The sequence below is a fragment of the Orbilia oligospora genome, assembly GCF_000225545.1.
Source record: "Orbilia oligospora ATCC 24927 unplaced genomic scaffold scaffold00043, whole genome shotgun sequence".
Taxonomy (NCBI): domain Eukaryota; kingdom Fungi; phylum Ascomycota; class Orbiliomycetes; order Orbiliales; family Orbiliaceae; genus Orbilia; species Orbilia oligospora.
The window spans coordinates 2,103,725-2,128,980 of record NW_011645600.1 but is presented as its reverse complement, the minus strand read 5'-3'; the positions used below and the strand labels follow the sequence as shown (position 1 = coordinate 2,128,980).

At 44.9% G+C, this 25,256-nt stretch overlaps 9 protein-coding genes across 9 annotated transcripts; 3 read left to right on the top strand and 6 right to left on the bottom strand.

The window, feature by feature from the left end:
* Nucleotides 1-49: 49 nt before the first annotated feature.
* Nucleotides 50-1,590, bottom strand: AOL_s00043g634 (uncharacterized protein; the record flags this gene model as incomplete). The annotated part of the gene is made up of 2 exons (XM_011121120.1): nucleotides 50-183; nucleotides 258-1,590. The coding sequence occupies 2 exons, from the start codon at nucleotides 1,588-1,590 to the stop codon at nucleotides 50-52; spliced, it is 1,467 nt and encodes a 488-aa protein (XP_011119422.1).
* Nucleotides 1,591-5,777: 4,187 nt separating this feature from the next.
* Nucleotides 5,778-6,472, top strand: AOL_s00043g633 (uncharacterized protein; the record flags this gene model as incomplete). Its single annotated transcript, XM_011121119.1, has 2 exons — nucleotides 5,778-6,258; nucleotides 6,324-6,472. The coding sequence occupies 2 exons, from the start codon at nucleotides 5,778-5,780 to the stop codon at nucleotides 6,470-6,472; spliced, it is 630 nt and encodes a 209-aa protein (XP_011119421.1).
* Nucleotides 6,473-6,837: 365 nt separating this feature from the next.
* AOL_s00043g632 (uncharacterized protein) lies at nucleotides 6,838-7,932 on the bottom strand (the record flags this gene model as incomplete). Its single annotated transcript, XM_011121118.1, has 1 exon — nucleotides 6,838-7,932. One exon carries the CDS (start codon nucleotides 7,930-7,932, stop codon nucleotides 6,838-6,840), a length of 1,095 nt encoding a protein of 364 aa, XP_011119420.1.
* A 331-nt stretch (nucleotides 7,933-8,263) lies between these two features.
* On the top strand, nucleotides 8,264-9,205 carry AOL_s00043g631 (uncharacterized protein; the record flags this gene model as incomplete). The annotated part of the gene is made up of 3 exons (XM_011121117.1): nucleotides 8,264-8,489; nucleotides 8,582-8,759; nucleotides 8,848-9,205. 3 exons carry the CDS (start codon nucleotides 8,264-8,266, stop codon nucleotides 9,203-9,205), a joined length of 762 nt encoding a protein of 253 aa, XP_011119419.1.
* Nucleotides 9,206-9,803: 598 nt separating this feature from the next.
* Nucleotides 9,804-10,190, bottom strand: AOL_s00043g630 (uncharacterized protein; the record flags this gene model as incomplete). Its single annotated transcript, XM_011121116.1, has 1 exon — nucleotides 9,804-10,190. One exon carries the CDS (start codon nucleotides 10,188-10,190, stop codon nucleotides 9,804-9,806), a length of 387 nt encoding a protein of 128 aa, XP_011119418.1.
* Nucleotides 10,191-12,087: 1,897 nt separating this feature from the next.
* Nucleotides 12,088-14,047, bottom strand: AOL_s00043g629 (uncharacterized protein; the record flags this gene model as incomplete). The annotated part of the gene is made up of 4 exons (XM_011121115.1): nucleotides 12,088-12,556; nucleotides 12,618-13,490; nucleotides 13,578-13,890; nucleotides 13,969-14,047. 4 exons carry the CDS (start codon nucleotides 14,045-14,047, stop codon nucleotides 12,088-12,090), a joined length of 1,734 nt encoding a protein of 577 aa, XP_011119417.1.
* Nucleotides 14,048-15,572: 1,525 nt separating this feature from the next.
* On the bottom strand, nucleotides 15,573-17,197 carry AOL_s00043g628 (uncharacterized protein; the record flags this gene model as incomplete). Its single annotated transcript, XM_011121114.1, has 4 exons — nucleotides 15,573-15,710; nucleotides 15,779-16,866; nucleotides 16,935-17,037; nucleotides 17,138-17,197. 4 exons carry the CDS (start codon nucleotides 17,195-17,197, stop codon nucleotides 15,573-15,575), a joined length of 1,389 nt encoding a protein of 462 aa, XP_011119416.1.
* A 3,656-nt stretch (nucleotides 17,198-20,853) lies between these two features.
* On the bottom strand, nucleotides 20,854-23,623 carry AOL_s00043g627 (uncharacterized protein; the record flags this gene model as incomplete). Its single annotated transcript, XM_011121113.1, has 6 exons — nucleotides 20,854-21,069; nucleotides 21,154-22,609; nucleotides 22,674-22,904; nucleotides 22,956-23,072; nucleotides 23,136-23,293; nucleotides 23,357-23,623. 6 exons carry the CDS (start codon nucleotides 23,621-23,623, stop codon nucleotides 20,854-20,856), a joined length of 2,445 nt encoding a protein of 814 aa, XP_011119415.1.
* A 263-nt stretch (nucleotides 23,624-23,886) lies between these two features.
* Nucleotides 23,887-24,741, top strand: AOL_s00043g626 (uncharacterized protein; the record flags this gene model as incomplete). The annotated part of the gene is made up of 4 exons (XM_011121112.1): nucleotides 23,887-24,120; nucleotides 24,191-24,264; nucleotides 24,326-24,370; nucleotides 24,432-24,741. 4 exons carry the CDS (start codon nucleotides 23,887-23,889, stop codon nucleotides 24,739-24,741), a joined length of 663 nt encoding a protein of 220 aa, XP_011119414.1.
* Between the last annotated feature and the right edge of the window lie 515 nt (nucleotides 24,742-25,256).

Genomic DNA, 25,256 nt, shown 5'->3' with positions numbered 1-25,256 from the left:
ATGTAGTAAAATATAGATTCTCAGTATATCCATTTTTTATCTACAGTTCTCATTCCTTTGCAATGTAATGCTCAAAGTGTTCCCGGATGACACCCGCTGATCGCTTAGGGTACCTTTTCCTCTCCGGGCTCTTATAGTCAATCCATGTAACACCGAACCGATCAGTGTAGCCTGCCGCCCATTCTATTGCGAAAGTCGATTTGTTAGCCATTTTAACCACCAGATAGTAAGTCCTTAATAGCATAGAGATCACATACCCCAATTATCAGTAAATGTCCAAGCGAAATAAGATCTGATATCAACTCCATCTTCCTTGACAGCACTTGCCAACGCATTCAAGTAACCATTGAAAAACTCAATTCTGTGGGTGTCATTCAAGGGATCTGCCGGTGGCGTATCTAAGTGTTCGCCCTTTGCTGTCGTACCGTTCTCGGTCATAAAAATGGGAACATGGTATCTATTCCACACCCAGTTCAAGAGCTTCCTGTAACCCCAAGGACATGTTCTGAGCCAGTAGGTATCCGATTCAGTTCCGCGGCTCACTCCCTTGCTGTTGTTCTCAAGCTTCTCGACATTTCCCAGATGATCTGTGAGCTCCGGTGGAGTCTTTTTGTGCTTGACGTAGAAGGTGGTATAAGTATTCATACCATAGAAGTCGGAGGACCCCAGCAAAAGCTTTGATTCTTCTTCTGTAAACCGGGGTAATCGATCACCAAGCTGCGCCCTCATAGAGGCTGGGTAGTCGCCGGTTTTATAAATAGGATCGGCGAACCACGCGATTTCAAATTCCCGGGCTCTCTCGGCTGCTTCGATATCGAGTGGATCTTCTGCGTCCCATGGTTCGGAATAATTACCGTGGAGTGTGATCATAATAGTGCCTTTCTGAGTTGGCTTGAATTCCTCACGGTACATCTTCACACAATGCGCATGAGAGACCAGCTCCGTGTGCGAGACAATAAATGGTTCCGTAGACGAATCCCCCTCTTCATTGAGTTCTCGGTTGGAAGAACGACCGGGAGCGTGGACCCCGGCAGCGTATCCAGCTAGGGAGTAGACGCCGGGTTCGTTGTATGTGATCCAGTTTTTGACTCGGTCTCCAAATGATTCGAAGCAGACCCTCGCATATCGGAGAAAATCTGGGGTGTATTTCTCCAGATTCAACATACCCCCATATCGGTCCTCCAACGCCTGGGGGATATCCCAGTGAAATAGAGTAACAAATGGGGTAATCCCGTTTGCGAGTAATTCATTGATCAGGCTGTTATAAAACTCGATGCCTTTGGGGTTGACTGGGTCGTCTTTCCCTCCAAGGGGAATAATTCTAGACCAGGAAAGAGAAAATCTGTAGGCTCGGACCCCGTATGACTTCATCAAAGCAACATCCTCTTTGTAAAAATCATAAGATCTACAAGCATCATCTGCGGTGCTCGAGTCTTTAATTTTTCCGGGTGTGTGGCCGAGTTTGTCCCAAATGCTTTCACCTCTTCCATCAGCGTTCCAAGCTCCTTCGATTTGTGCGGCGGCGGTGGCATATCCCCATTGGAAGTCTGGCCGCAAGACGCCCTTGAGATGAGGTTTCAAGTCCGCCATTTTATTGTAGTCTATGGAATGTTTTCGAATGACACAATTATGTAGATAGTCGAATACAAAGGTGGTTTCGACCTTTCTTTAAGTATTGCGTAGTAGCTGGCCTGGGTGATCAAATTGGTCTACATACAGGCAGCCTATTGTCAACGCAAACCAGTTTCGTAGCAATCTTGAATCTTTCCGAGACCCTGCGCTTCGGTTTGTAAGTGCTAAAAACGACAGACCCTAGCAGCTTGGATTATCGTTAAAGCAGATCTAATCATGAGTTCCTTGGTTCAGGTTTCCGTTCCACCTCGAGCCGTGCTCCAGATCTGGATGCTTAACTGGGGTAGCTCCGGCTAAACGGGCACGGCGTAGACATGGATCATAGTTGTATCGGCCTGCAGTTCGGGATGCAACACTCCGAGGTGTGGGGTTTTTTGGTTCGCAAGGGTGGATCCTAGGGTCGGCCGAAGGTATGTAAGTACCTAGAAATACAACCTAAGAGTTTAGTAACTGCGAATAGTATACGATTTTAGTATTCAATTGGAGTGCTATAGTCGTGTTTTGGATTGTGAGATTCTAGAATAGGTGGTGGCTCCGGGAGAAACTTTGTTGGAGCACCCCTCTGTAGCCATGGCCTGATACCTGATAAATTACGGAAACAGGTTTTAATCGGTGTCAAAGAAGCAGTATACTAGTGGATTAATGGTATCGTGGGAGCTAGACTAGTCTATACCATGGTATGAATGTGATTTTGCGGGTCGCCTTTTTTGTTCGGTTTTCGATCGTCTGTCTCAATTGATATCGAAGGCCTGCATTCATCCTTGTCTCTTAATACATAGATCTCCTGGGAAGAATTCGGATAAATACATTTATTACAAGGAGCCAAAGGCGAGGCGAGCGGTAAAGCTTGTATGTAAATATCCACTCATCCCGTCTCTGGCGAATTTTGCCAGTTATCGTGGTGACGTGACGCTAATCTGTGAGCGCGAGCTCGCACCCAGACAGTGAATCTCATACACACCGCACTGTCTATAATGAGCAAGGATGAACCAAAGTAGCCTATGCGAAAAATTATGTGGGAGAGCGGGGGATGCGGGTTCAAATTAGTGGAGAAACGATTTCTGATAATGCAATGCGGACAAGTTTGGATAAAGATCTAGAGCTCGAGAGGTCGACGCTTGCTTCTTGGCTTGATTGCCTTTTGGGGTACCAAACATCGACAACGCAGACGTCTGGATCTTTGTGTCACCTCAAAATTGCAACGTTTAACATGGGTTCGCAACGCGAACCAATCATCCGATGCGAGTCAGACTGCCTCATATTTGGCAGGGAAGAAGCCAGTCTCTAGGTTCTACTAGAACAAATCCGTCATAAAGCTATCCGCTACCCTTTTTCATCTACTCCGTTTTATGGCGAGAGGTACCAAGAACCTCTACTATATTCAAAAGTCTATTTTAAGATTAGGATCAGTGACGCTTCGATCTATTTCACATCTTGCGACAGATACACTAACCACCGCGTGCGAGGAACCTACTAACATTTGGTTTTAGATCAACCAATACTTAAAGTTCTCCGTATCGAGAATACTCCGACGTGAAAATTGTTACTGCTTCAGTATTATATTGAACAAAATCAATCGTACTAGTACTCCGATCCCGGACATGAACTGGGTATTGGCATGAGTTGGCCGGGCTGTCTGCAGGATCGGTTTTGAGTAGGGATTCGAAGGGTACAGATAAGATACTACATAAGTTAACTTTGATATATCCGTTTATATAAAGAGCTAATCTCCCCCCATGAGAAGGAGATAACGTAGTAGAGTATGTGTTAAACGCGTAAATATAGACTCATTAGACTAAACTCTCCCAGCTAGTAGCTAGTACCCCGAACGTTGAACTAGGAATCAGGTTTCGAGGAATTATAGTTAACTAGCTATCCATAGATTTTTACATATACCCAAGAATACCGAAGGAAGAGATACATATATCTATCCACCACCTCTTAAGAGATCAATCAGCGACTAGAGCGTTGCAGCGTCTAGTAAGTCTTTGAATCACCATGTACCGCCGTCTTTGAGATTGCTAAATTATCGCTAGTACCAATAAACAGAAAAAGATCTGTGTTCATAATATATATAGCTATTCAATATGGTTATTCACGAATAAACCGGCCGGCCCCGACACGGACGCCGCCTGCAAGATAAAAAGAACTACAGAAGGATCTAGGAGGTGTCCGATTCCGAACTTTCAAAGGGGCTCATGGAGTCTACACTACCGGCTTAAGAAGGATATTGAAGGGTGTTTTACAACAATGGATCGCTTGCTGAAGTGTCAGTCGTAGAAGTACTACCCCAAACTTACTACCGCTTCATTTTCCGCGCTAGGCCACCAATCACGGGTCCGCCATCATAGAGAATTCGCGGAATCAACAGGAACTTGTACAATTACTGAGACAGTTCCACCGCCAACAATATCTTAGTAGCTAAGTGTTTTTCCCGGGTCGTAATTGGCTAAATGTGATCTCGTGCTCCACGGGACCACTGAAATGCTGGAAATATCTGGAAAACGAGTTGAAAGTGGGGGGCTTCTTTTTTTCTTCTGCTGGAAGAATCAGTTCGTCATAAATTAGAAGAAGGGGTTTAAATCGGGTTCTTCTAGAAGGAAACAATGCAATGGATATTCTAGGGAAATCTAGATACTACATATCTAGTCAAATTAACGAGTTAAGAAATGTGACACCAAGGATCCCTACTCTAAACTCTTTCGAATTCCAGGATTTCTGCGTAGAATATAACGGTTACCCGCATATGCATGCATCTCGCTAAGCCCTGCGGAGCTACAAGAATTTACGTCCCGGCTGCGGTTTAATCATCCAAGATCATTTCTAGGTAAAAAAAAAAGAGATTTCCTTCAAAAGACATGATATTCTCGCAGATATTTTTTCTCTCTTTGCTAGTTTTCAAAGTTACTGGATCCTTTTTAAGAAAAAGTTTGCGATTCAACATCGTCTTTCGCCTACTTACTCTACGAGATTGTCCGACACGAAGCGTATCGTTAGGTCAGGGACAAAAATCGTCTGTTACCCATGGTCATTCATGCCCTGCTGCGCCAACCTTCCGCGGATCATATGCCCAATTATATGTTACTTTTTTCTTTGTAGCAGTGCTGAGCTGGGATACGGTGATTCGATGCATAGGTGTGTTAATACATTGAGCTTCCATCGCTAACCAGCTTGTAGGAATTATAGTGCCGTAACTTAGTAGTCTCATTATCAGCAGCAAAAGACAGCTGATTCTTTTCAGCGAAAGAACTACTAGCTTGTCTAGTACCCAGACTTGATCAACCTAGCACTAATGGCCATAATAATGGCCAAATAACCGAATGTCGAAGCTCGTAGGTAGTACTACCGAGCTCAGCCCAGACACATCGTCATAGATCTAGATCTTATGGAAGGCCTGGTAACTGCTGGCATCCCACTCTTTAGTCCGAATAATAAAAGATTACCTCTTGTTTTTTTTTGTTCTGTAGGGCCGTTGTGCTACGTACCATGACAACATGGGACCTTACCTGCAATGTGTGATATCCCGACTCGCCTTGTAGGTCCCGATGAGGTACATTGGCTGAAAAAGATTATATATTGTCGAAGCTCTTCGTGTGTAGTCCTCTAATTCGTCAAAGCAGACCTTACAATAAAGCTAGAAGAAAAACCCCTCAGGACTGTATCAGCACCAGCTTAATTCCGAAAGACGACGGCAAACTACGCGGTAGGGCTCTCGGGTTCCGCAACTTTGATTTAGTCGAGACGAAGACGGAATCTAGAGATAAACTATCCATCGAATGGTCTGTTCCGCAATCTTTTATTCGACAGATTTCAGGGCGGTTTTTTGCAAGAGATCTCGGCAGTGTAACTGGAGAAGAGCTTTTCCAACGAATAGAAGGCGTCGTGGGGAAGAGTGACATAGGAGGAACAGCTCTCATCTAGAGCAATGCCCGGCCATAAATATTCAGCTCAATTTGATACCCCAGACGCATCTACATCTACACTTGTAGACCGATAGCATCCTCTTGCAAAACTCAAAGAGCTAGCAGAAGCTCTTGCCTGGAGAGCTTCCAAACCTTAGGCCTACAGCCGCCTAATCACCAACTTCTTTGTTTCGAAAGACCTTTTCCAAACCTATTTATTCAAACTTAGTCTCTTTCCCAAAGATGTCTCGACGAATCAACTATTTCACGGCGGCTGTTATAGGGATGTGCGATCCAAATATAGTTCCTAGACAGTCGTTGACTGGACGATCGGGGTCCAGCTTCAATACCTGGGGTTCACACCAAAGTGGCCGCGTGCATCAAGGCAATTACCACAGCAACAGCAGCTCAGAAGATACAATGCACGAACCTAGATCTTCATACCAGTACCCACACAGTCATCGTCAATCCGCACTAGCTGCAGCCCAGTACCCTCACCACTACCACTATCAGCAGAGAACCCACATTCCTAGAATGGCAGGTTCTAGTTCTAGAGGCGGCTTCCACTCACCGAGCGAGTGGGTCCGAGCTGCTAGGGCCTATAATGCCGAAATCAGCGGCGAATGGGACAAGTTCCGCCCGTTACCTGTGAACTGGGGCAACGGGGACTATGATGTCCCCCCAGACTTTCCGGAAAATGCACATCAGCTTTTCCATATGGATCGTGAGTACTCTCAGCAGATTTGACATGGTAGATAATGTGACTAATGGTTCCTCTACCGCGAGTAGTTCGAGAGATCCAAGACCTATGTTCACTCTTTGGCATCGACGCCGGAAACAGCAGAACCGAACATATTCTCGCATTCCTCAAGCATATCGGTGCCATCCACGTTGCGCAGACTTATCCAGAAAGAGATAATTATGGACCCGACTATTAAATGAAAGGTCGACATTCGATATTATGGTGGAGTTGCAATCTATTTTAGCATCTCATGGAGTTCGAAAGGGACAAAAGTTTTTGATAAATTTTGCATTGCATTCATGGGCGGCGCTCTGATTTTTATTTTTCATTAGTATGCATTGAACTGGGAGTTTTTATTTATTTATTCTATGCTGTTTCAATCGGATAAAACTTACAGGTTTTTGATCAAAGATTGCACATATATTATTATTTCTTGTATAATTTCCCCCCGAGAACTCGTCTATGCTGAGTTTTGTTTCGGGTTTCGACGAAAGGGCGTATCTTTCATTTTTTTGGGGCTAGAGGCAGAATTCAACGGGCGATATTCGATGTTTGGACGAGTCAGTCGTCACGCTCCGATTTCTGGGCGGAATCGACTTTGCTCAAGAGTTCCGGTTGTTCTTCCAAGAAGTTTTGCAGCCATTTCTCTCCCTGTTTTCCCTGTCGTCTATTCTTCAATTCTTCCCTTCTCCGCTCCACCTCTTTTCTCCTCTCCTCCTTATCAGCCAATCTTTTCTCCTTAGCCTTCTGTGTATTCTCTCTTTCAACCTTCAAGGCGTCCATTTCCTTTTGTCTAGTCTCAGCATCCTGAGAGAACTGATAAAATGCAACGCCCTTCGTTCGAACCTCCTTAGTGGCGTCATAATGAGTGTCTTGCGCGGTATTTCGTGCTTCTTCTTCCAACTCTCTGCCCCTTCGTTCAAATTCTTCATGATCAAAAGCACCAGTTTGTATGGTATCATCGTAGATAAGTCGACTATGATCGACTTTCCTCTTTCTCACATCTTCACTATCCGAATCGTAGCCCGTAGCCATAACTCGTGCTCTCGCATCCTCCCGTTGTAACATTCTTTGTTCCCTTTTAGTCTGCTTCCTCGTCCTACCGAATTCATCTTCGTATTCTACCATTTCTTCGTCGTCTGATCGAACGGAGAGATCATCGTCGCTCGAGGTTTCCGCGTCTTCATCCTCCTTATTCGCCTCTCTCTCCGCCCATTTCCTATCGAAGTCGATCAAACTTCCCGCTCGGTCTTCTTCAGCACCGGCCCAGCCGCCTTTCAACTTCTTAGTCGGAGGAACATAATCCCCACGCTTCATAGCATTATATAGCCTCGTTTTCTCTTCCATCATCTTTCGAGATCGTTGGAGTTGAGCGTCATCGAGGTAACCGATGTCCTTGCTTGTGGTTTTCCGAGTAGTTCCGTCTGCGAGATCTTTCGCTGCTCGGCTGGAAACACCTTTATTGGAACCCTTGCGGAAGATATCATCTTTGGAAGACGTGGCGGGTCGTTTACGACCTTGTGTTTTTCCTGATGATGTTAATCGGGCGAGTTCGCTGGAAAGAGCTAGGGCGGATGTTGATGAGAGATTGGATGGGATGGAGTTTTTTGGTTTCGGTCGGCCGTAGAGCTCGGGATTGGCGGCCGGGTTTGACATTGTCCTTGATGGATTCTTGGAATGATTTCTTGGGGGCGGGTTTGCTATGTCATCGGCGGCGCATTCTGGGGATATTTTGTAAGGTGGGATGTTCTGAGGATCGAGGAAGTTCGCCAAGTTGGTTCGGCCGCGCCTGCACTTCTATTTCGTGCCACACCAGCGCCGCGTTTGACAGATAACATACTACCAATCTGGGCAGCACTAACCTCCAACGCCAAAACCACGCGACAACCCAAGAAACCCAACCTTGAATCCCGACTTCACCACCACCCCCACGATACATCCATCTCCAAGGTTCGAGGCTAGACAGCCTCATCGAATTCTCCCAACCATGGCGGCAGAACTCAAAGAATCATGTATCGCCATCATCTCAAACCTAATGAACCAAAAGATCGGTTTCCCAATCCTACCGCCTCCCACAAGTTCAGGCACTCTCAATGCTCTGCGCGATCTAAGCACCCACAACGATCTCCTCAACCTATCCACATACGACAAACTCCAAGAACTTACTTATCAACGACATCTTCTCGAGGCAGAGGTGGAGGCTTTACATGATGGTAAAAAAGCTATCTCTCTTTTTTTTATTTATATCCAATTTAAAGACAGCACCTTATAACATTCTAGTACCTTTTTTTTTCTTAATCCATAGTTCTTACAAACGACTCAATGGACCTCGATGATACCGAGAACACCGAATCTATAAAGAAAGAAGCAAGAGAGATCCAAGGGAAGATGATAGTCAAAGACCTAGTCGTCACGCAGTTAGCCTCTACAAGACCTATAGTTCGGTCGATTCATTCAGGACCACATCGGACGAACATGGAAACGTATGTATACCTCCACTTATATCTCCACTTACATCTATATATTCCACTCGTAACATGAATACTAATACATACTATATAAAAACAATAGTGACCTCCTCCCCCTCCTCACAAACCGCGACCTCCTAGCCACCACCCTAATCCACCTAACCTCCCAACTCTCAACCCTCCAAGAAGCCCACAACCGCTCTTCCGCAAAACTAACATCTCTCACAAAGTCGAATAAATCGCTAGCGGAGCAATTGAAACAACTTTCACTCGAACACGAGATTTCGGAAAACATCACTACCAATGAAAAACTTATCGCTGCGAAGGAAGAGACGATGAAGGCCCAGAGGCAGTGTAGGACTTTAAAGGGTGTTTTGCAGGGGATAATTGCGGGGAGCGGGGTGGATTGGGCTGAAGATGATGTTTTGAGAGAGTTAGTGCTGGAATGTGGTGATGATTGAGATAGGGCCCTGGCATTTGAGAAAGAGAGACACGGTTGAGTGCGGTCTTTTATATCAGGTCTCTGGTCTCGGTTTCAAGACTGGTGTCTACAACCTAGCCGCATATCATAATGCATTTGGAAAGCGATCTTTTTGGCGAAGTCTACGTTTTTGATATTCTGTAAGTTAACAAGTACATTTTCATGATACCCAATTTTGTCCTATTATCTACTACTACAAAAGACAAATCAAGACAGACAAGGAAAAAAGGAATCCCCAAATTCGCATCATCATCATCAATAAAATCATACATCACACGCTATAACAATCAGAAAGAAGAAGAGGAAGAAGAAGAGGAAGAGGAAGAAGAGAAGAAAAGGAAGAAGAAATAAAACAAATTTAACAAAAAAAAAATCCCAAAAGGCACCGCCATCAATCTTACAAAGAAATCCTACAAATCTCACACACCCACCGCACTCATATTTTCCATTCTCAACAAATCCCCCAACCGCACCCTGCATGCATCTCACCCAACCCTTCACTTCGAACAAATAAAATAAAAAATAAAAAATAAACCAAAAAAAATAACAATAATGACAAATGATAATAATGAAAATTATCACTCCCCCCTATCATGCCTCTCCCTAAACTCCCTATTATGCCTCTCAACATCCCTCTTCTCCCCATCAAAAACACCCGCAGTATTATGTATCTTCGGCCCCGGTTTCTTCACCGAAGCAGCCGATTTTCCCTCAGATACTTTCCCAGGATGTCCACCTTCCCCTCTACGTTCAAACTCTCTGTTATGTTTCTCAACATCTCGTGGGTTTGCATCGAATCCTGCGGCAGCGGGATCGAGGATCTTGGGACGTGCGGACGTTTGGGTCGCTGTGGAGTATTGTAGTTGATGATTATGGTGGTTCGTGAGGGTTAGGACGGCGACACGGGCTGAAGCTCTGCTTCTTGCGAGAGGGAGGGAACGGGTGAGGGATTGAAGGTGGCTCATTTTTTTTTATTTTATTGTATTGTATTGTAATTGTATTATCTTATTTTATTGGTTTTTAATTTGGGGGTGAGAATGGGTATTATTGATTATAAAGGTGGAATTGGATTGAGTCCTTTCGATAGAAAAGTTGGGTTTTGTAGAAGAGGGAACGTAAGTACTTATAATATGTAGTACAGAACGTTAACCCGTCAATGACCTTCCTTTTTTTTCCCGATGAATTGGTTTAAAAAAATCAAATGATAAAAAAGGATAATAGTAACATTTAAATAAGAAGGGAGGATCAATTCATCATATATAATAAATAAATAGTTAAATTCCGTTCCGAAAATGCGGGGTGAGGGAAAAGGGTTCATCGAAAACTTAGAGGATGGGGGGGGGGATATGGGGGTGGAGGAAAGGGAAATAGGATAGACCCGGCCGAAGGCTAGATGGATTGTAACATGTGCTTTTTTTTCGATCATAGAAGGAAAAACAACTGAGTTACTTTTTCCCTTTCCCTTCTTTTCCCCCCCACATACGTATGCAATTGCAATCGATCCGTATATACAAAATAAAATAAAATAAAAAAAACAAAAGGCAAATATTCCCCTCCCCCCAAAGTTTCGCCATCTTTTTCTGTCTGTTCTTGTTCAGCTGATAATGATAACATCTAGCGAATGATGTCATGTTTTTAGCTCTCTTTCTCCCTCTCTCTCTCCGGCAATTTATCGTAATCATATGGCGAAATTCAAGGGTGGGCCCGTTTGATAACGTATAACGTCTAACGGGGCGAAAAAAAACAAAGAGAGAGAGAGAAAGAGAGAAAGAGAAAGAGAGAACGTACCTCTTTCTTTCTTTCTTTCTCTTTCTTCCCCAAACGTTAATTCATGCTTTTTAGCAAATGACAGCCCTTATCTATTAAGGAAATGATTACCGGCTAAAATGGCCAAAATTACCAAATCAAGTTTTTTCTTCTTCTTCTTTTTGTTCGTTCGACCATAGCCAGTCAATTGACAAAAAGTAAAAGGCTTAATTGATGTATATTATGTATTATATGTAAAAAAAAAAATGTAAGTTGGAGCTAGATACCTAGCGACTTGAGCTATTCCGATGTGTGTGTGTGTGTGTGTGTGTGCATTCATCTATTCGCTTCTGCACGAAAAAGAATATCCCGTTCCTTCCCCCCTCCCCCCCCATCCCATTGTTATAAAATATGCAAGATATTTGTTGTGTGCATGTGGGGGGGGAATTGTGGGGCGGGGGAAAGATAAATTATCGGCCAAACGGGTTCTAGAATCAGAAGTTTATGGTCTATGGTATACGAATATTCATAGTGCTTGGGTTTCCCCGAATCCCCGAGTTTTTTACTTACTTTAATCACATGCTTCCGTTCGAATAACATGGTCCACGAAAAAGAGAGAGTTTTCGAAAGAAAAGCGGGTGGATAATTTGTTTCTCTCTCTCTCTCTTTCAATCAATTATCCTTTTTAGCTCGGTTGAAGGGTTGGTTTACAGAAGAACTTCGGGTTATTTTTTTTCTTGAACTTTTAATATAATTCTTATGCTGTAGGTTTCCCGAGGCTCTGAAGAAAGAAAAAAAATACAACAGGATATCACCAGAGTCTGAGTTGGGATGGGACGCAAGGAAAGAGATAATACGGAGTATACCTAAAAGGAAAAAAAAGAAACAAAAGCAAGACTTAATTAAGAGAGAAAATCAATCAAGCAATGCGGGGAGAAGAAACCGCCAGTTCCTACACAGTAGTGCAAACCATTGTCTCGTTCCCTATAAAAGTAGAAGTACAAAAGAAACCCTTTCCAATCTTTCCCTTAGTAGTAGCGAAAAAGAACCCGAAGTTACTAAAATAGACAGTTTCTCTTTTTAAGAAAAGACTAAAAGCACCATGCGTTAAGTTGTTTACAACTCTTCCTTAACGGCACTAGCTGCCTTCTTTGCAGCTCCAGCGGCCTCGTTAGCGTAGACATCGGCCTTTCCCTTTCCAACTCCAAGATAATACATAGCATTACCCCAGGTATTCCATCCAAGCCTCTGGAACTTCTCGAAGGCGGTCTCCTCTCTCCATCCACCTTCAAAGATCTTTCGGCATCGGCGGGCTCGGGCGATAAGTTCATTCTTGTTAGAACCCTGGTAAGTACGAACACCATAGGAATCGAGGTAAGCCTTCAATTCACTGTCAGACCAGGTTTCGAAGGTATTGTCCTTGACGTAGTCGGTTGCTTGGGCGAGAGCGGAAGTAACAGTAGCGTAGGCGTCTCCACCGGCAGAAGAGGCAGAGGCATAGGCAGCTTGGGCAGAGGCAACGAGTTCGTCACGAGAGTTGGTAGCTCCTTCAGAAACTGCCTGTCCTTGGCCTTGGAGCCATGTCCTATCAATGTTCAGATTAGCAAGTATTTTAACGACTGTGCTACAGGAGAGAGACCACATACTTCAAGTTGTCAACGGTCCATGTATCAAAAGTCCACGCATTATAACCACGAGCAGCCTTATATTTGTGCAGGCGGGCAAGAGCAACCAATTCGTCTCTCTTACCGGTCTGTGGAACAGGGACACCACGGGCATCAAGATAAGCCTTGAGTCGGCTATCAGACCAAGACTCGAGAACCTTATCAGCAGCGCTGTGGTATGTGCCAGTAACACCGTCGTAGATGTTGTCACGGGCTCCAATGGCGTAGTCATAAGCGGCATCAGTAGCTGAGGCAGTATAATCGGCAACAACGCTGGTAGCAGCATTTGCAACGGACTTTGCGGAAGCGGCGGCGGCATCAGTAGCCGCGGTGACACGAGCTCCCAAGGATCCGGTAGCAGAACCATAAGCCTTATAGGCAGAAGTAACCGAAGCAGAGAAAGTATCACCAGTAAGACTGGCAACATTTCGACGAGCGAGGGCGACTAGCTCATCACGCTTACCATTTTGTGGAGCCTTAATGTTGTTCTTGTCGAGCCATTCCTTAAGTTCACTTTCGGACCAGGAATTGAATATACTCTGGGCGACAGTGTCCTTGATGTCGGTGGTCTTCAAGCTAGCTTGACGGGAGCTACGACGAACGGCAGCAATAAGTTCATTACGTTTGCTACCTTGGTAGACATGGTAACCATGCTCATCAAGCCATTTCTTCAAGTCACTATCAGACCATTGTGAAAAGACCCAGTCGCCAGGGTAGGCGGCAGTTTCATCGGCCTTTTGGGCGATAGTAGCGTAGTTGGCGCGAGCAGTAGACAAGAGGCTATCACGAGTTCGTGGCTTAGGGCTTGGGATGTGATGATAATCGAGGAACGACTTGAGTTGGGAGTCGGTCCAGCTAATGTCGAGATACTTCGTGTCAGCTACACAAGATCTTGCTTTCTCGTATATTATTCATGGGGGAAGATGATGTAACTTGACTCACGTTTCAAACAACCAAGACTTGACGTCTCCATAGCTATCTTCGGCGGTAGCTTCAGTTTCATACCACTTGGCCTGAATCTGCTTCTTCAACCAGTCCGCGTTTTCAGCTTCCTTTTGGTTGACCTCGACACCTTTTTGCTTGAGCCATTCAATTTGTTGTTGAGTGTCCCAACGGTCATATGGTGTGACGACGTATCCCTCCCAGTTTTCCTTGACCAAGTTTTCGAGGTCTTTACGGTCAGCCGGGGTGGGATATGGGACATTGTGGTCAGAGAGCCATCGCTCAAGTTCAGTTTCATGCCATTTATTGTAGACTTTAATAAAAAAATAGTAGGTTAGCCATCAATGATAATAAATATCCAGCAAATCTGAAGAGAACCCAGGAGACTTACGGTGCTTGCTCAAGCCCCAGACGGCGAGAGTGCTTTCAGAGAAAAGTGCTATCGAGAGCACCAGAACGGTGACCTTCATGGTGAAGCGTATTCAATGATGCAAAGACTGTAGAATTAGTAGTAGTATTGGGAGTAGTCAAAGCTGTATCCTTTGGGTAGTGGGGAGAGATTATTCTGATGTTTTGATGTTTAAGAGATGGAGTAATAGGGAAGACTGGGAATGTTGCTTTAAAGCAAGAACAGTGGAAAAGCTGGGTGCCGTTGGGTGTGCTGAGAGCGTGATTGATCAGAGGTACGTCGTAATGATGTAATATCCACCTCGAATAGGAATCGCTAACAGTCAAAGAACGGTATGGAAAACTCTTGAACCAAGGGAACTTTTGAGTGTTATGCGAGAACCGGAATGAATCTTAGATGTCGTGATAGTAATAGTGTTCTTAGGTGGGTTAACGTTTGCGGAGTTTAGAGGTGTTCAGCTTGTGGATAGAAACAGCTGCTCCGACTGTTTGAAGAAGTCAAACGGAGATACGATACGACTACTTGGATCCTTTATGTACTCTCGACCGACCATATGCATAGCTCGAAAAGGCGCCGGGCAAAGCAAAGTCAAGTTACGACATCAATTACGATATATGATATCCCTTTGTTAGATATCGATCTAGATCGATGCCATCAATGTGCAATTACCTCTAGTGCCCCTCCGTGAAAAGAGAACAAAGAAAAAACCAAACCACTAGTCTTGGACGCCGAAGTGGAAGCTTGTCGTGTTCATCAAAAAAATAAAAAAAAATAAAAAAAGGTTCTCAAACAATGCAAAATATTAATGCAGATGATGTCAGATACACGTACCAGCTACCCTTGTTCGAATTCCTGCTCGCTTCCCCACAGTCGCGTTGGGCTGTCATCTCATGCGCCACATACTACGGCCCAATCAGAGATAGATATGGCGCCACAGAAGAGGCTTGTGAGAAATCGGAATGCCCCGTCATGGCCAGGCCAGACCATGGATGGTGCACATGCACATGCGCACAAACCGTATACAGACTGCAGATGTATAGATGTGGCCACTGCCAAATCGTCTATATACCGTCGGGATTCTCATGGCAAAAATTAAAAGAGTCTCGGAAGATCAATGATGTCATAAACTAAGATCGATGTTTGCATCTAGATATTATCTTTCTACGCAGATATCGAGAAGGCAGGCGGTGTTCAATATGAGAAATCTGGAAATATCTCTATTGTATGCGCGATATGCACTGTGCACGATGCGTCTAGCTATCTATCTGACCGGGCCCATCCTCCTCTTAGATCTTCTCCTCTTCAAAAAAACTCCCTGATACCAAAAGTTTATCCGTTAATAAGAAAAACCCGTGAATGCCCGTGACAATAGTAGTAATAGTAATAATAGTGTTACAACTTTAAAAAAAAAAGGTATTCAAGAAAAGTTCTAAATATGCCGTCTCAAATCATAATCATGGACGCCGGTCGGAAAGGAAAGAAACAAAATGCCAAAAAAGGGTCCGATTAAAAGAAACTGAAAGGGGCCGAAGTGAATCGGAGTTAATAATTGATTTTTTTTTTTTTTTTTGTTGTAGCGAACCGTTTTACTCTTTGCGAGCGTATTCACGTCGGAACATATCATCAACCTTAACAAGGTAGTAAGCCTTGCTCTCGATTGTATCGGTAGGGCCTTGTGGGGTGAAATCCTTCTGTTGGTGAGCCTTCTCACGGAGGAGCATAGTCTAAATAAAATAAGTTAGCATCAAAATCTCCGGATTTCGTATAGATATCATGGGGGAATGAGACATACCTCGTCATAAACAGAAGGATCAACGATTCTTCTAGCAGCCAACCTCTCGTGGAAGTTAAGCTTGTCCTTCAAATCCTGGGAGCCCTCGCGAACACGAATGCTGAACAAACTGCTGGCAAGACCGCTACCGTAGCTGAACATACCAACTCTCTTTCCATCGAGCTGCTCGCCACCCTTGTTGGCAATCAAACTTACCAATCCGCAGTACAAGCTAGCGCAGTACATGTTACCGCAGTTGGTTGGTCCCTCCAAGGCTGGGTTGACACGCTCGTTGAATCGCTTCTTGGACAGTCCCATGAAGGCCTTTTCGATGTTCCTATCGGTGAGAGATTGCTCGTAGTTCAAATCTCTCAACTCGGCCGGAATTTCCGAGAAGGCTTCGCTGGTGGAGTTGGCCAAGAAGTCGTTGTAGAGCAAACGAGCGTAGGACTTTGTGACGAGCTTGCAGGTTGGGGCGTGGAAGCACATGTAATCGAATCTGTCGATTCCCTCCTTGGCAGCGGAGTGGACGCCATTGCCATTAGCAGCTGGAGCTGCGGTGGCAGCGTTCAAAGTATCCTCTCGCTTATTGTAGGCCTTGTAGCAGGCATCGACGGCTTCGGTGTAGCATCGTAGCGAGAAGTGACCATCAACGTATGGGTACTCGCTGTGGAAATCGGGCTTGTAGAAGTCGTAGGCATGGGACATGTAAGATCCACGCTTTCCTGGCTCCAAAACCAACTTGGCATCGGGACCGACGAGCATGGCAACCGCACCGGCGCCACCGGTGGGTCTAGCGGCACCCTTCTTGTACAGAGCAATGTCACCAGCGATGACGATGGCGTTTCTGCCATCCCAAGCAGAGGATTCGACCCAGTTGATGGCATTGAAGAGCGCATTCGTACCACCGTAGCAGGCATTGACGGTGTCGATACCCTCGACGTTGGTATTGCCAGATGGAGCGAAGAGCTGCATCAAGACAGACTTGACGGATTTCGACTTGTCCAGCAGAGTCTCCGTTCCGACCTCGAGACGGCCAATGCTTGTAGGGTCGATGTCGTACTTTTCAAGGAGGGATTTTGTGACGGTCAAAGCGAGGGAATAGATATCTACAGGAAGGCATTGGAAATTAGAACTCTGCAGGAGTTTTCTGGAAAGGTAGATGGAAAACTAGTACCTTCTCTGTCATCACAGAATGACATCTTGGTCTGGCCGAGACCAATGGTGTATTTACCGGTGCTGACTCCATCGAACTTCTCGAGTTCAACTTGGTCGACACACTACAGAGGTGAACACGGGTCAGTTTCCAGCTTCGATTGATTTCTCCCTCTCCCCCCCTGAAACCGAACAAACGAAAGATGGGCAAACTAGCTAACTAACCTGGGTTGGGAAGTAAATCTCAATGGCCTTGATGCCAACGTTTTGTGGTCTGGAAGCCATGTCTGTGATCTTGTGATGGTATTGTGATTTCTAAACTGAGAGATGCAGATATTTTGAAATCTCGAATAAGAGGAAGGGCGAATTGATTTCCGGAAAGAAGGGTAATGGGAAGGGTATCAATTAAATAGAGCAAGAGAAGGAGAGAAAGAGAGAGAAAAAAAAGGTATCAGGGCTCCTGGCTAGTTGGTAACGTGCAGGGAGGGTAGCTAGTAGCTAACAAGCTGGGCGCGATCGCTGCTGGCAAAAGCTCAGTTACGTTAAGTCCAAGTCGAGTTTAAGTCTATGCAGGTGGCAGCGGTGCAGCTGTGGTGTGCTGGTGGTGTTACAAGGGCTCCGGGAGAACGAGAGCGAAAAAAAAAAAAAAAAAAAAAGTGCGCAGCCGACAGTCGCTTTTTTTCTAGACGATCTAAACGTTGAAGGGATAACTCGCGAGACTTGTAGTAGACAGGTAGACAACTAGACAATCAATTGGAGGTGATGATTAAAATGAAGATGGCCAGGGAAGCGCAGGCCTTACAAGTTCCTTATATATCATCTCATATGCTCATATGCTCATAACCCAATGCTTCGGATCCGCGATCGAGCGAGGCCGGCGAGAATGGCGTTTTGTTGGGCGATAGTTTTGTACCTACTTCATTGCCTACTTCCTTCGACTAACATTAACATGGTACAGCTCGTACAGAACCCCCTGCAAAGGGTAACCAGCCAAAAGGGCTTCGGTGGACGCTCTCCGGCCCACGAAACGAGCACCAACAGGTCAAAGCAGCTGCTGTCGAACTGCTCGCTGACTCTGCAAAGCGGGTCCATTCCTGCAGTCAATCCGTCATGTTCTATTGGTTGGATTTTCTTTCTTTATCTGTGGACTGTCCGCGTCCCTTGCTGCACGCACACATACATACTTACCTACATACATATTATTAGTTAAGTAACTATGGCATGGACCCACTCGCGATCCAAATATCATCTAATTGTAATTACCTAGCAGGTAACCTCCATTACTTGAGCGAAATGGCATCGCTTCCTTTGGCCCTAAATTTTCAGATTGTTGATCGTGTGGCCCGGTACTCGGTACTCGGTGCGCGGCCTCCGATGATATATACTGCTCAACCTCGTCCGTCCTACCTTCAGCTCGTGCCTTCGAACATGCAATACTATAGTATAGTCCCTTCATCATCATCGCTCCAGCTTACCTTACCTTACATTACCTTATATTACATTCATCACAAAATTCGCGCAAAAGAAGGCTACGACGAGGGGTATAATTGTCGTTCCCCCTGTTATACCCATCGTTCTACAGATCTATCCAGAAGGTAGTTAACGTTCTCTTTTCACGGTATCTTTCGAATTCAAATCTGACAGGAAACATATTGTTATCGACGAGATAACCCGATAACTGATACTTACAGCTCTTCCATGGCCAATTGGAACTCATGCAATACCATAGCCTATTCTTTCCCCCTTATAAGTCGTTCCACTGACTCGACCTCACGCAAGCAAGCTTACATACATACTTCGTACATACGTCGTACGCAGAGTCCAAGAAATGCTTGCTTGCATGTGAACCCGACATTTTAATATTCTTGGCCCTTTACTAACGAATAGTGCTTGTTTGTTACGTGGACTCGTGAGGCTCGGTTGAAGCTGCTATTCTTAGCCAAGCAAACACTCCTTGGATCTCGGTCTCGGTCTCGGTAGCGGAAATGCTAATATCGGCGCAGCCGTTCAATTAAAAATTTCGCTTTTAGTATTGTATCGAGACAATCATGATATCTCTTTAAAACTCAAGAGTCATCTTTACTCTTGATTTCTTTCATCTATTTAGTACCTAAGTATTTATAGGAAAAGAATTCTGAATCTCATTCCATATTTATTTATTTATCTCCTCCCACCAGAAACCTATCACCCGTCCGATCCAAAATAGTATCAAGTACCTACTTACTTGTATATACGCATACTTCAGCGAAAGCTTATAACCCGCATTTCCCACATCTGCAAGTGCCGTGAACCTTCCCAGATCTGGTCTATCACACATATTCCATAAAAACCCCAGGATCCCGTGAAACCGCACGAGCTGAGCTGAATTCTAAGCTCAATAATATTACTTCATCGTCATCATTGTCGCACAGGCTAAGAGAAAAGGTCGATCGATCCGCCAGTCCGCCAACTTAACTCCCGACCCAACAACATCTTATTCGATCCAACCCTGTTACAGCGATTACCTAACCTATCCTAACCTGCCCAGCTGACATCGTGGCTTGGTTTGGTGTCCAACCCTCGATACTTCCATTCTTGCTGCCCGCGGTCTCGAGGATACTTCTTTATATATAATATATATACTTAAGTATATATTTAATAATGGACCTGTACCCCATAATCGACAGTATACGCTATATAATCATTCGTCTCTTCGTACGTTCCACCCTTTTCCCTTAACTCCTTCCAAATTTCATACCTAAAAGATACCTATCTAGGTATATATAAAGATAAATCAATAAAAAAAACATCAGGAATAAACCTGCTAACCCGTTTTTTCCCCTTCCCAGATAACACTAGGTCTCATCTGCATCCTCCCAATCTTCATCCTCTTCCTGCTAGAACCACTAGTATACATCCTCCGTGTCATAGAAGATTACCTCCCATCATCGATATCTCGAAAGAAACCGATAAGACAGACGTCGACGTCTATATCGAATTTATCGTCCATAACGTCGGAAACGAATCCGGGGTCTACGAATGGTGTGAGGAAGAGGGAAAGGATATTGGGGGAGGATGTGAGTAAGGAGGCGGTTGTTGTGGGTTGATAGGTGATCGTGGGGAGATTGTGATACGTTTCCCTTCTTTCCTTCTTTGTATCTCTTTTATTCGATATCCCGGTTTATCGACGACTTCCCTTTTTTTTTTTTTTTTGAGTTGGAAATCCCAGGAGTTCAAATCACGCCACTTTTTTGATATCGACATCTATTACAAGTTTCTCTTTTTTTTTTTTTTTCAAATTGGAGTTTCCCTTTCACTCTTCGTTTTCGGTACTGCCTCGCGGGGAAGAAAAGCTGACGTTTGCATGTTTTTGCACCCCGAAAATATATCAACCGGAGGAACCTCCCGCTTATTGCCCTTTTCATCTTTTTTTACATCCGGAGTCTGGTCTTTCTTTTCTCTCCCCCCCCCTCTCTCTCTCGCAGAATTAAGCATTTGTAATCCTACCAAGCGTTCTATCTTTCAAGCGTTTATTCAATCGGTCGTTAACCGCCACAAAAGTCGACGTGTATATATTTCATTGGGGAGGGTATCTTGTTACAATGTTTTAGCGTCATGATCAATGCATGGCACCAAACTGCATACCTAATCTTCCGCTTTCGATGTCTACAGTTCCACTAAACTTCTTCTCCTCCTCCTCCTCCTCCTTCTTATCCCTCCTCTTCATCATCGTGATGATCGTTAAAATCGCTTTATAATACATAAAAAAAATATAAAAAATAAACAACTACCAATAATAAAGAAAACATCATGACCCACATTTGCAAAAAAAAAGAGAGCTGCTTCCACAGTTAAGTAATTAACAGTCGCTTAATTGCAAAAGTAGTATCATAACATCTTTGTAATAAGTGCAAAGTCATAATATAGAGAAAGAGAAATTTTAAAAATTATGAACGACCAATTCAAGTGCTCAATCTGATCTCTTGGAACTGTTGCTCGAGATGTTCAACTTTCTTTTTGGTTTCAATTATCAACCTATGCTCCTTTTGTACCATCTTCGTCAGTTCCTCGCGATTCGAATCAGGCGCTTCTTGGTCCTCCTCGGATTTCGGCTTAGCCTGCTGGCTATCGCCTGCAAGAGGAGTCGTCCTGCTCAGTGTTCCTACAAATGACATTATCTATTCCAGAATGTTAGCATCATAATATTATCAAAAAAACTTGTTCTTCAAACAAAACCCCCCAATGTGATGAAGAGAACATACCTTCCGTTGTTTTACACCGATCTGGTTAGTAATCTTTTCGATACCATCCAGCTCCTCAACATACTCCTGCTCCGCTTGCGACATTGAGGAGTACCCTCCTTTCCTGCTGATAGCTGACAACTTGGACAAAATCCCATCAACCTTATCCTTCAACGTCTGTTGCGCATCCGTCGCCTTCTTAAGCTTCTCGCGAATCTCCTGCTGTTGTTTTTCGCGTTCCAACAGTTGCTTCTGGAACCGACGAATATTATTTATCTGTTCGTGGAACCGTTTCTGCTGCTGTATGGCCGCGGCGTGGATTTGCTGGGCATTCTCGTATCTAGCGTCCATTTCATCAAATAACAGGTCTTTAAGCTTCTTAAGCACCATGGAATGGTCGTTGTTAACGAGAATCTCCATCTTGAGAAGACGAGGGTCGATAACTTGTTTGACTAGAAGGAGTCGCTGTCGGCATTCCCTGATTCTTTGTTCGGTACTGGCAATCGCATCTTCGTGGGAGGTGCGAGATACCGGGATTGGAGGACGGGGTGTGAGCCTCGATGAGGTTGAGGAGAGATCGCTTCTTTCTTGTTTTAGTTTTAGCATCTGGGTGTGGTATTTCGAAGGAAGCTGTAGGACGGCGAAGGCTGGTTTTGAAGTCGTCGCACCGATGAGAAGGTATCCCAGGTACGCATCATATATCATCGCAGTTCCTACGACAGGGTATCGTGGTGCATTCTTCTGGCCGCCAATCATGTGGATCACACCCGTTCGCTCCGACTTTGCTAGAGCGGTTTCAATCGCTCTCTCGTCTTCCTCTTGGTCAATGACCGCTGTGAGTTTATTCATCCAATCTTCTAGGTTCAGCATCTCGACTCCAGATCCGTGGCTAAAGAGTAATGTATTCGGGAAATTGATATCGACTGTGAAACTAGGATGGATTGCTGAAGAGCCTTCTGTAGCTTCGGGCAGAGCAATATTAATAGTCTCGTAACCAGAAATAACCGGGTAAGGTGTCCTTTCGTTGAACTTCTTGTATTTCAAGGAGGTCGAGTGCCACCTTGGCGCTACACTTTCAAACTCCAGCATCAAATCAATCTTCCCCGAGGACCACGCAACCGCGATAACGGCATAATGGGCAGCACCGATACGGGCGATGTCCGACGCGAAGATCGATTCATCAAAATTGTCCTCCGGAGCCGGTTGTAGTAGATAAGGCCCTTGTAGCAGCGGGGTTATAAGATCTGGCAGAGTTGGCCTTGACAGGATATAGCCCACAGGTTCCTCGTCAAACTCGTCATGTCCGTTCGCAAGGCTCTGGACCCTGATCAAACGAGATATTTCATGAATCCAAAAGCAAATTTGCTTGGAATTATGTTTGTCAGAGGCCGGGATTGCGGGGTCCCCTGAGTCTCTGATCTCCTTATGCGCCTGCAGCTCATATTTTAGCTCGTCTAAGAAATCGGTATCCAGCATCCTACCAAAATGTTAGTTGGTATACGCTTTTAGAGCCGTACAACCCCAATGGTATTTCTACTTACCATTTCGAAGGAAGGAACGGGCAGAGGGAATATATTTCGCCGTTCCTCATCAAAATATACAGTGTGAAAATGGACCAGATGGAGCCAACCCCACCAAAGCATATAGAAGTGGGCTCGATATCATCCATCAGGTAGCTGCTATTCCTGTCGATCCCGAGCATCTGCTTTATGTCTAAGGTTTCAGTAGGTTCAACGGTGGCACTTTCTTTGTTGAATTCAACCTCGTAGACACTATTACCCGCTTAGCAATGTTCCGTTAGAAAGAAATACCAATATACTCACTTTATCATAGCATCCTCTGTGAGGACAACGACACAAGGTCGGGCGCCCAAAGGGTGGAAAATGGCTCTTAAGACGCGAGAAGGTGTCTGAGTGGGCGCGGGTTCAAGCTTGAAGCATCTAAGAACCCAAGTTAGCATACGGGCGAATTATATCGTTACAGCCAAAACAAAAAAGGCTTACTTGAGAGCAATCTTCGATCGAGCTCCCAGAGTTATAACCCCGGGGGCAGGTAGAAGGGCAACTCCAACATCATACTCCCCCACAACTACCGCGGTCTCGCCATCCGCACTTCTAATGATCTGAGAAATCTCGAAGTCTAGGTGTGGCAGCTCTAGGCTCTATATGTCACAAAGGTCAGCATAGGCCAGTCCCACCCTGCAAATACGGTATCAAAGTCCTACCTGATAAGCGATACCACCATATTGTTCCCCCTTATCTGAACCAGCTTTGAGATCTTTCAGATCTGCGCATCTGAGCTCTTTCCCATGAACAACAAAAAGCTCCGTCTCACGCAAAAATATCGTCCTTTTCTGGCTAGAAAATAGCTTCTTAGGTAGCTTCCTATTGTCGAAGCCGGCTTTCGACGATGGTTCGGAAAGAAGTCCTGAGACTAGCGAATTCTCACGTAGCCATTCTGGCAGTATCGGCGACACAACTGGACCTGGCATTGGCGCTACTGGGTGTTGTTATACGCGTCCTAGCGCTGAGGATCTGGAGGATAGAAGTCGTTATTATCGAAAACAGTGGATGTTAGGACCGGCGGTGTATCAGAAAATAAAACTGATTTTTTCCCGTCACTTCCCGGTCGCACGACACATATAAAACCCTCGAATAAACTTAGAGTAGTATTTAAAGATGTGTCGTTGTCAATGAGCTGTAAGTGGGGGGTAGAGGTGAAGTGATGAAGTGACGTTGATGGAGGTTTGAAGAAATGGCTGGTTCTGGGTTGGTGACTTTTGGTCGCATCGCATTTTTGTTAACAGGGAAAACGCGTCTTCCCGGAACCTGCAGCCGACAAACGTTCGAACTCACCATCTCACCGACACTCCCTACCTCAATAACTAAATCAGCAGCAGCAGCAACAGCAGATATGTCGCACCATCAACAACATCAAAGCACCGTCGAGCGGTTAGATAGGCCGAGCACATATTACGACAAATCGGGTGTATGATCTAGCGACAATTACTATATGATGGAAACCTAGAGACTGACAAGCGATTTGGATTGGACTATAGAAACGGACTAGAGACGATGCTGCGAACAAAGAAGACCCTTTAAAGGATGCTACGACACTCTACGTTGGTAATCTGTAAGGTTTTCCTCCGAAAATAGGTGCCCGTTGGACATGTTCTTACAAGACTACGGCCCAGATCATTCTACACAACGGAAGAGCAAATCCACGAGCTATTCTCGAAGTACGACCAGACCTCTATTATCACATGGGAATAGTCTTATGCTGATTCACATACGTTCTAGATGTGGAGAAATTAAACGATTGGTGATGGGCTTGGACCGCTTTGCAAAGACACCTTGTGGCTTCTGTTTTGTCGAATACTATACGCACGAGGACGCGCTAGACTGTATGAAGTACATCGGTGGCACGAAACTCGACGAACGAATCGTACGAACAGATCTCGACCCTGGCTTTAAGGAAGGCAGACAGTACGGGCGTGGCAAGAGCGGTGGGCAGGTGAGAGACGAGTACAGGGAAGACTATGACGCGGGGAGAGGTGGGTACGGAAGAAGTCTTCAAGGGGGGAAGGAAATGGGCTCAGAATACGATTAATACATCGACTTTCCTGCACCCACCATCGAGGGTGCGTACGTGGTGTATGGCTTCGGTGTTCTTGGTTCCACCAAGAGCTATTTTGCGGGTTATCAAGGTTCAATAGGATCACAAGCTTCAGAAACCGGTGGCGTAAAGAATTAGATTTGAGAGATCGGGCCGGGTCCATATCTTTCATTGCATCTCAACATCTCCCGATCTTTTCGATCCGATTGCATCTCTCCTCAAAAGACACCATTTTGGTATGACAGATATCCATTTTGCTTGGCTAAGAAAACGAACAGGGTGTATAACAGGCGTCAATATCATTTTTTGCTTATAATACAAGCACCTCCCTTTTTGCATAATTTGAATTATGCTTATATTCGCTAAAGCTGTTCCACAGACTCGAATGTATTAATACTCGATAGTAGATTGGTAATTGGCACGAACCTGTCCAACCGCTTATCAAAGAAGATGGTAACAAAGATATGGCACGGCTGCAGCTCAATAGTACCAACCCATGTGGAGATTCC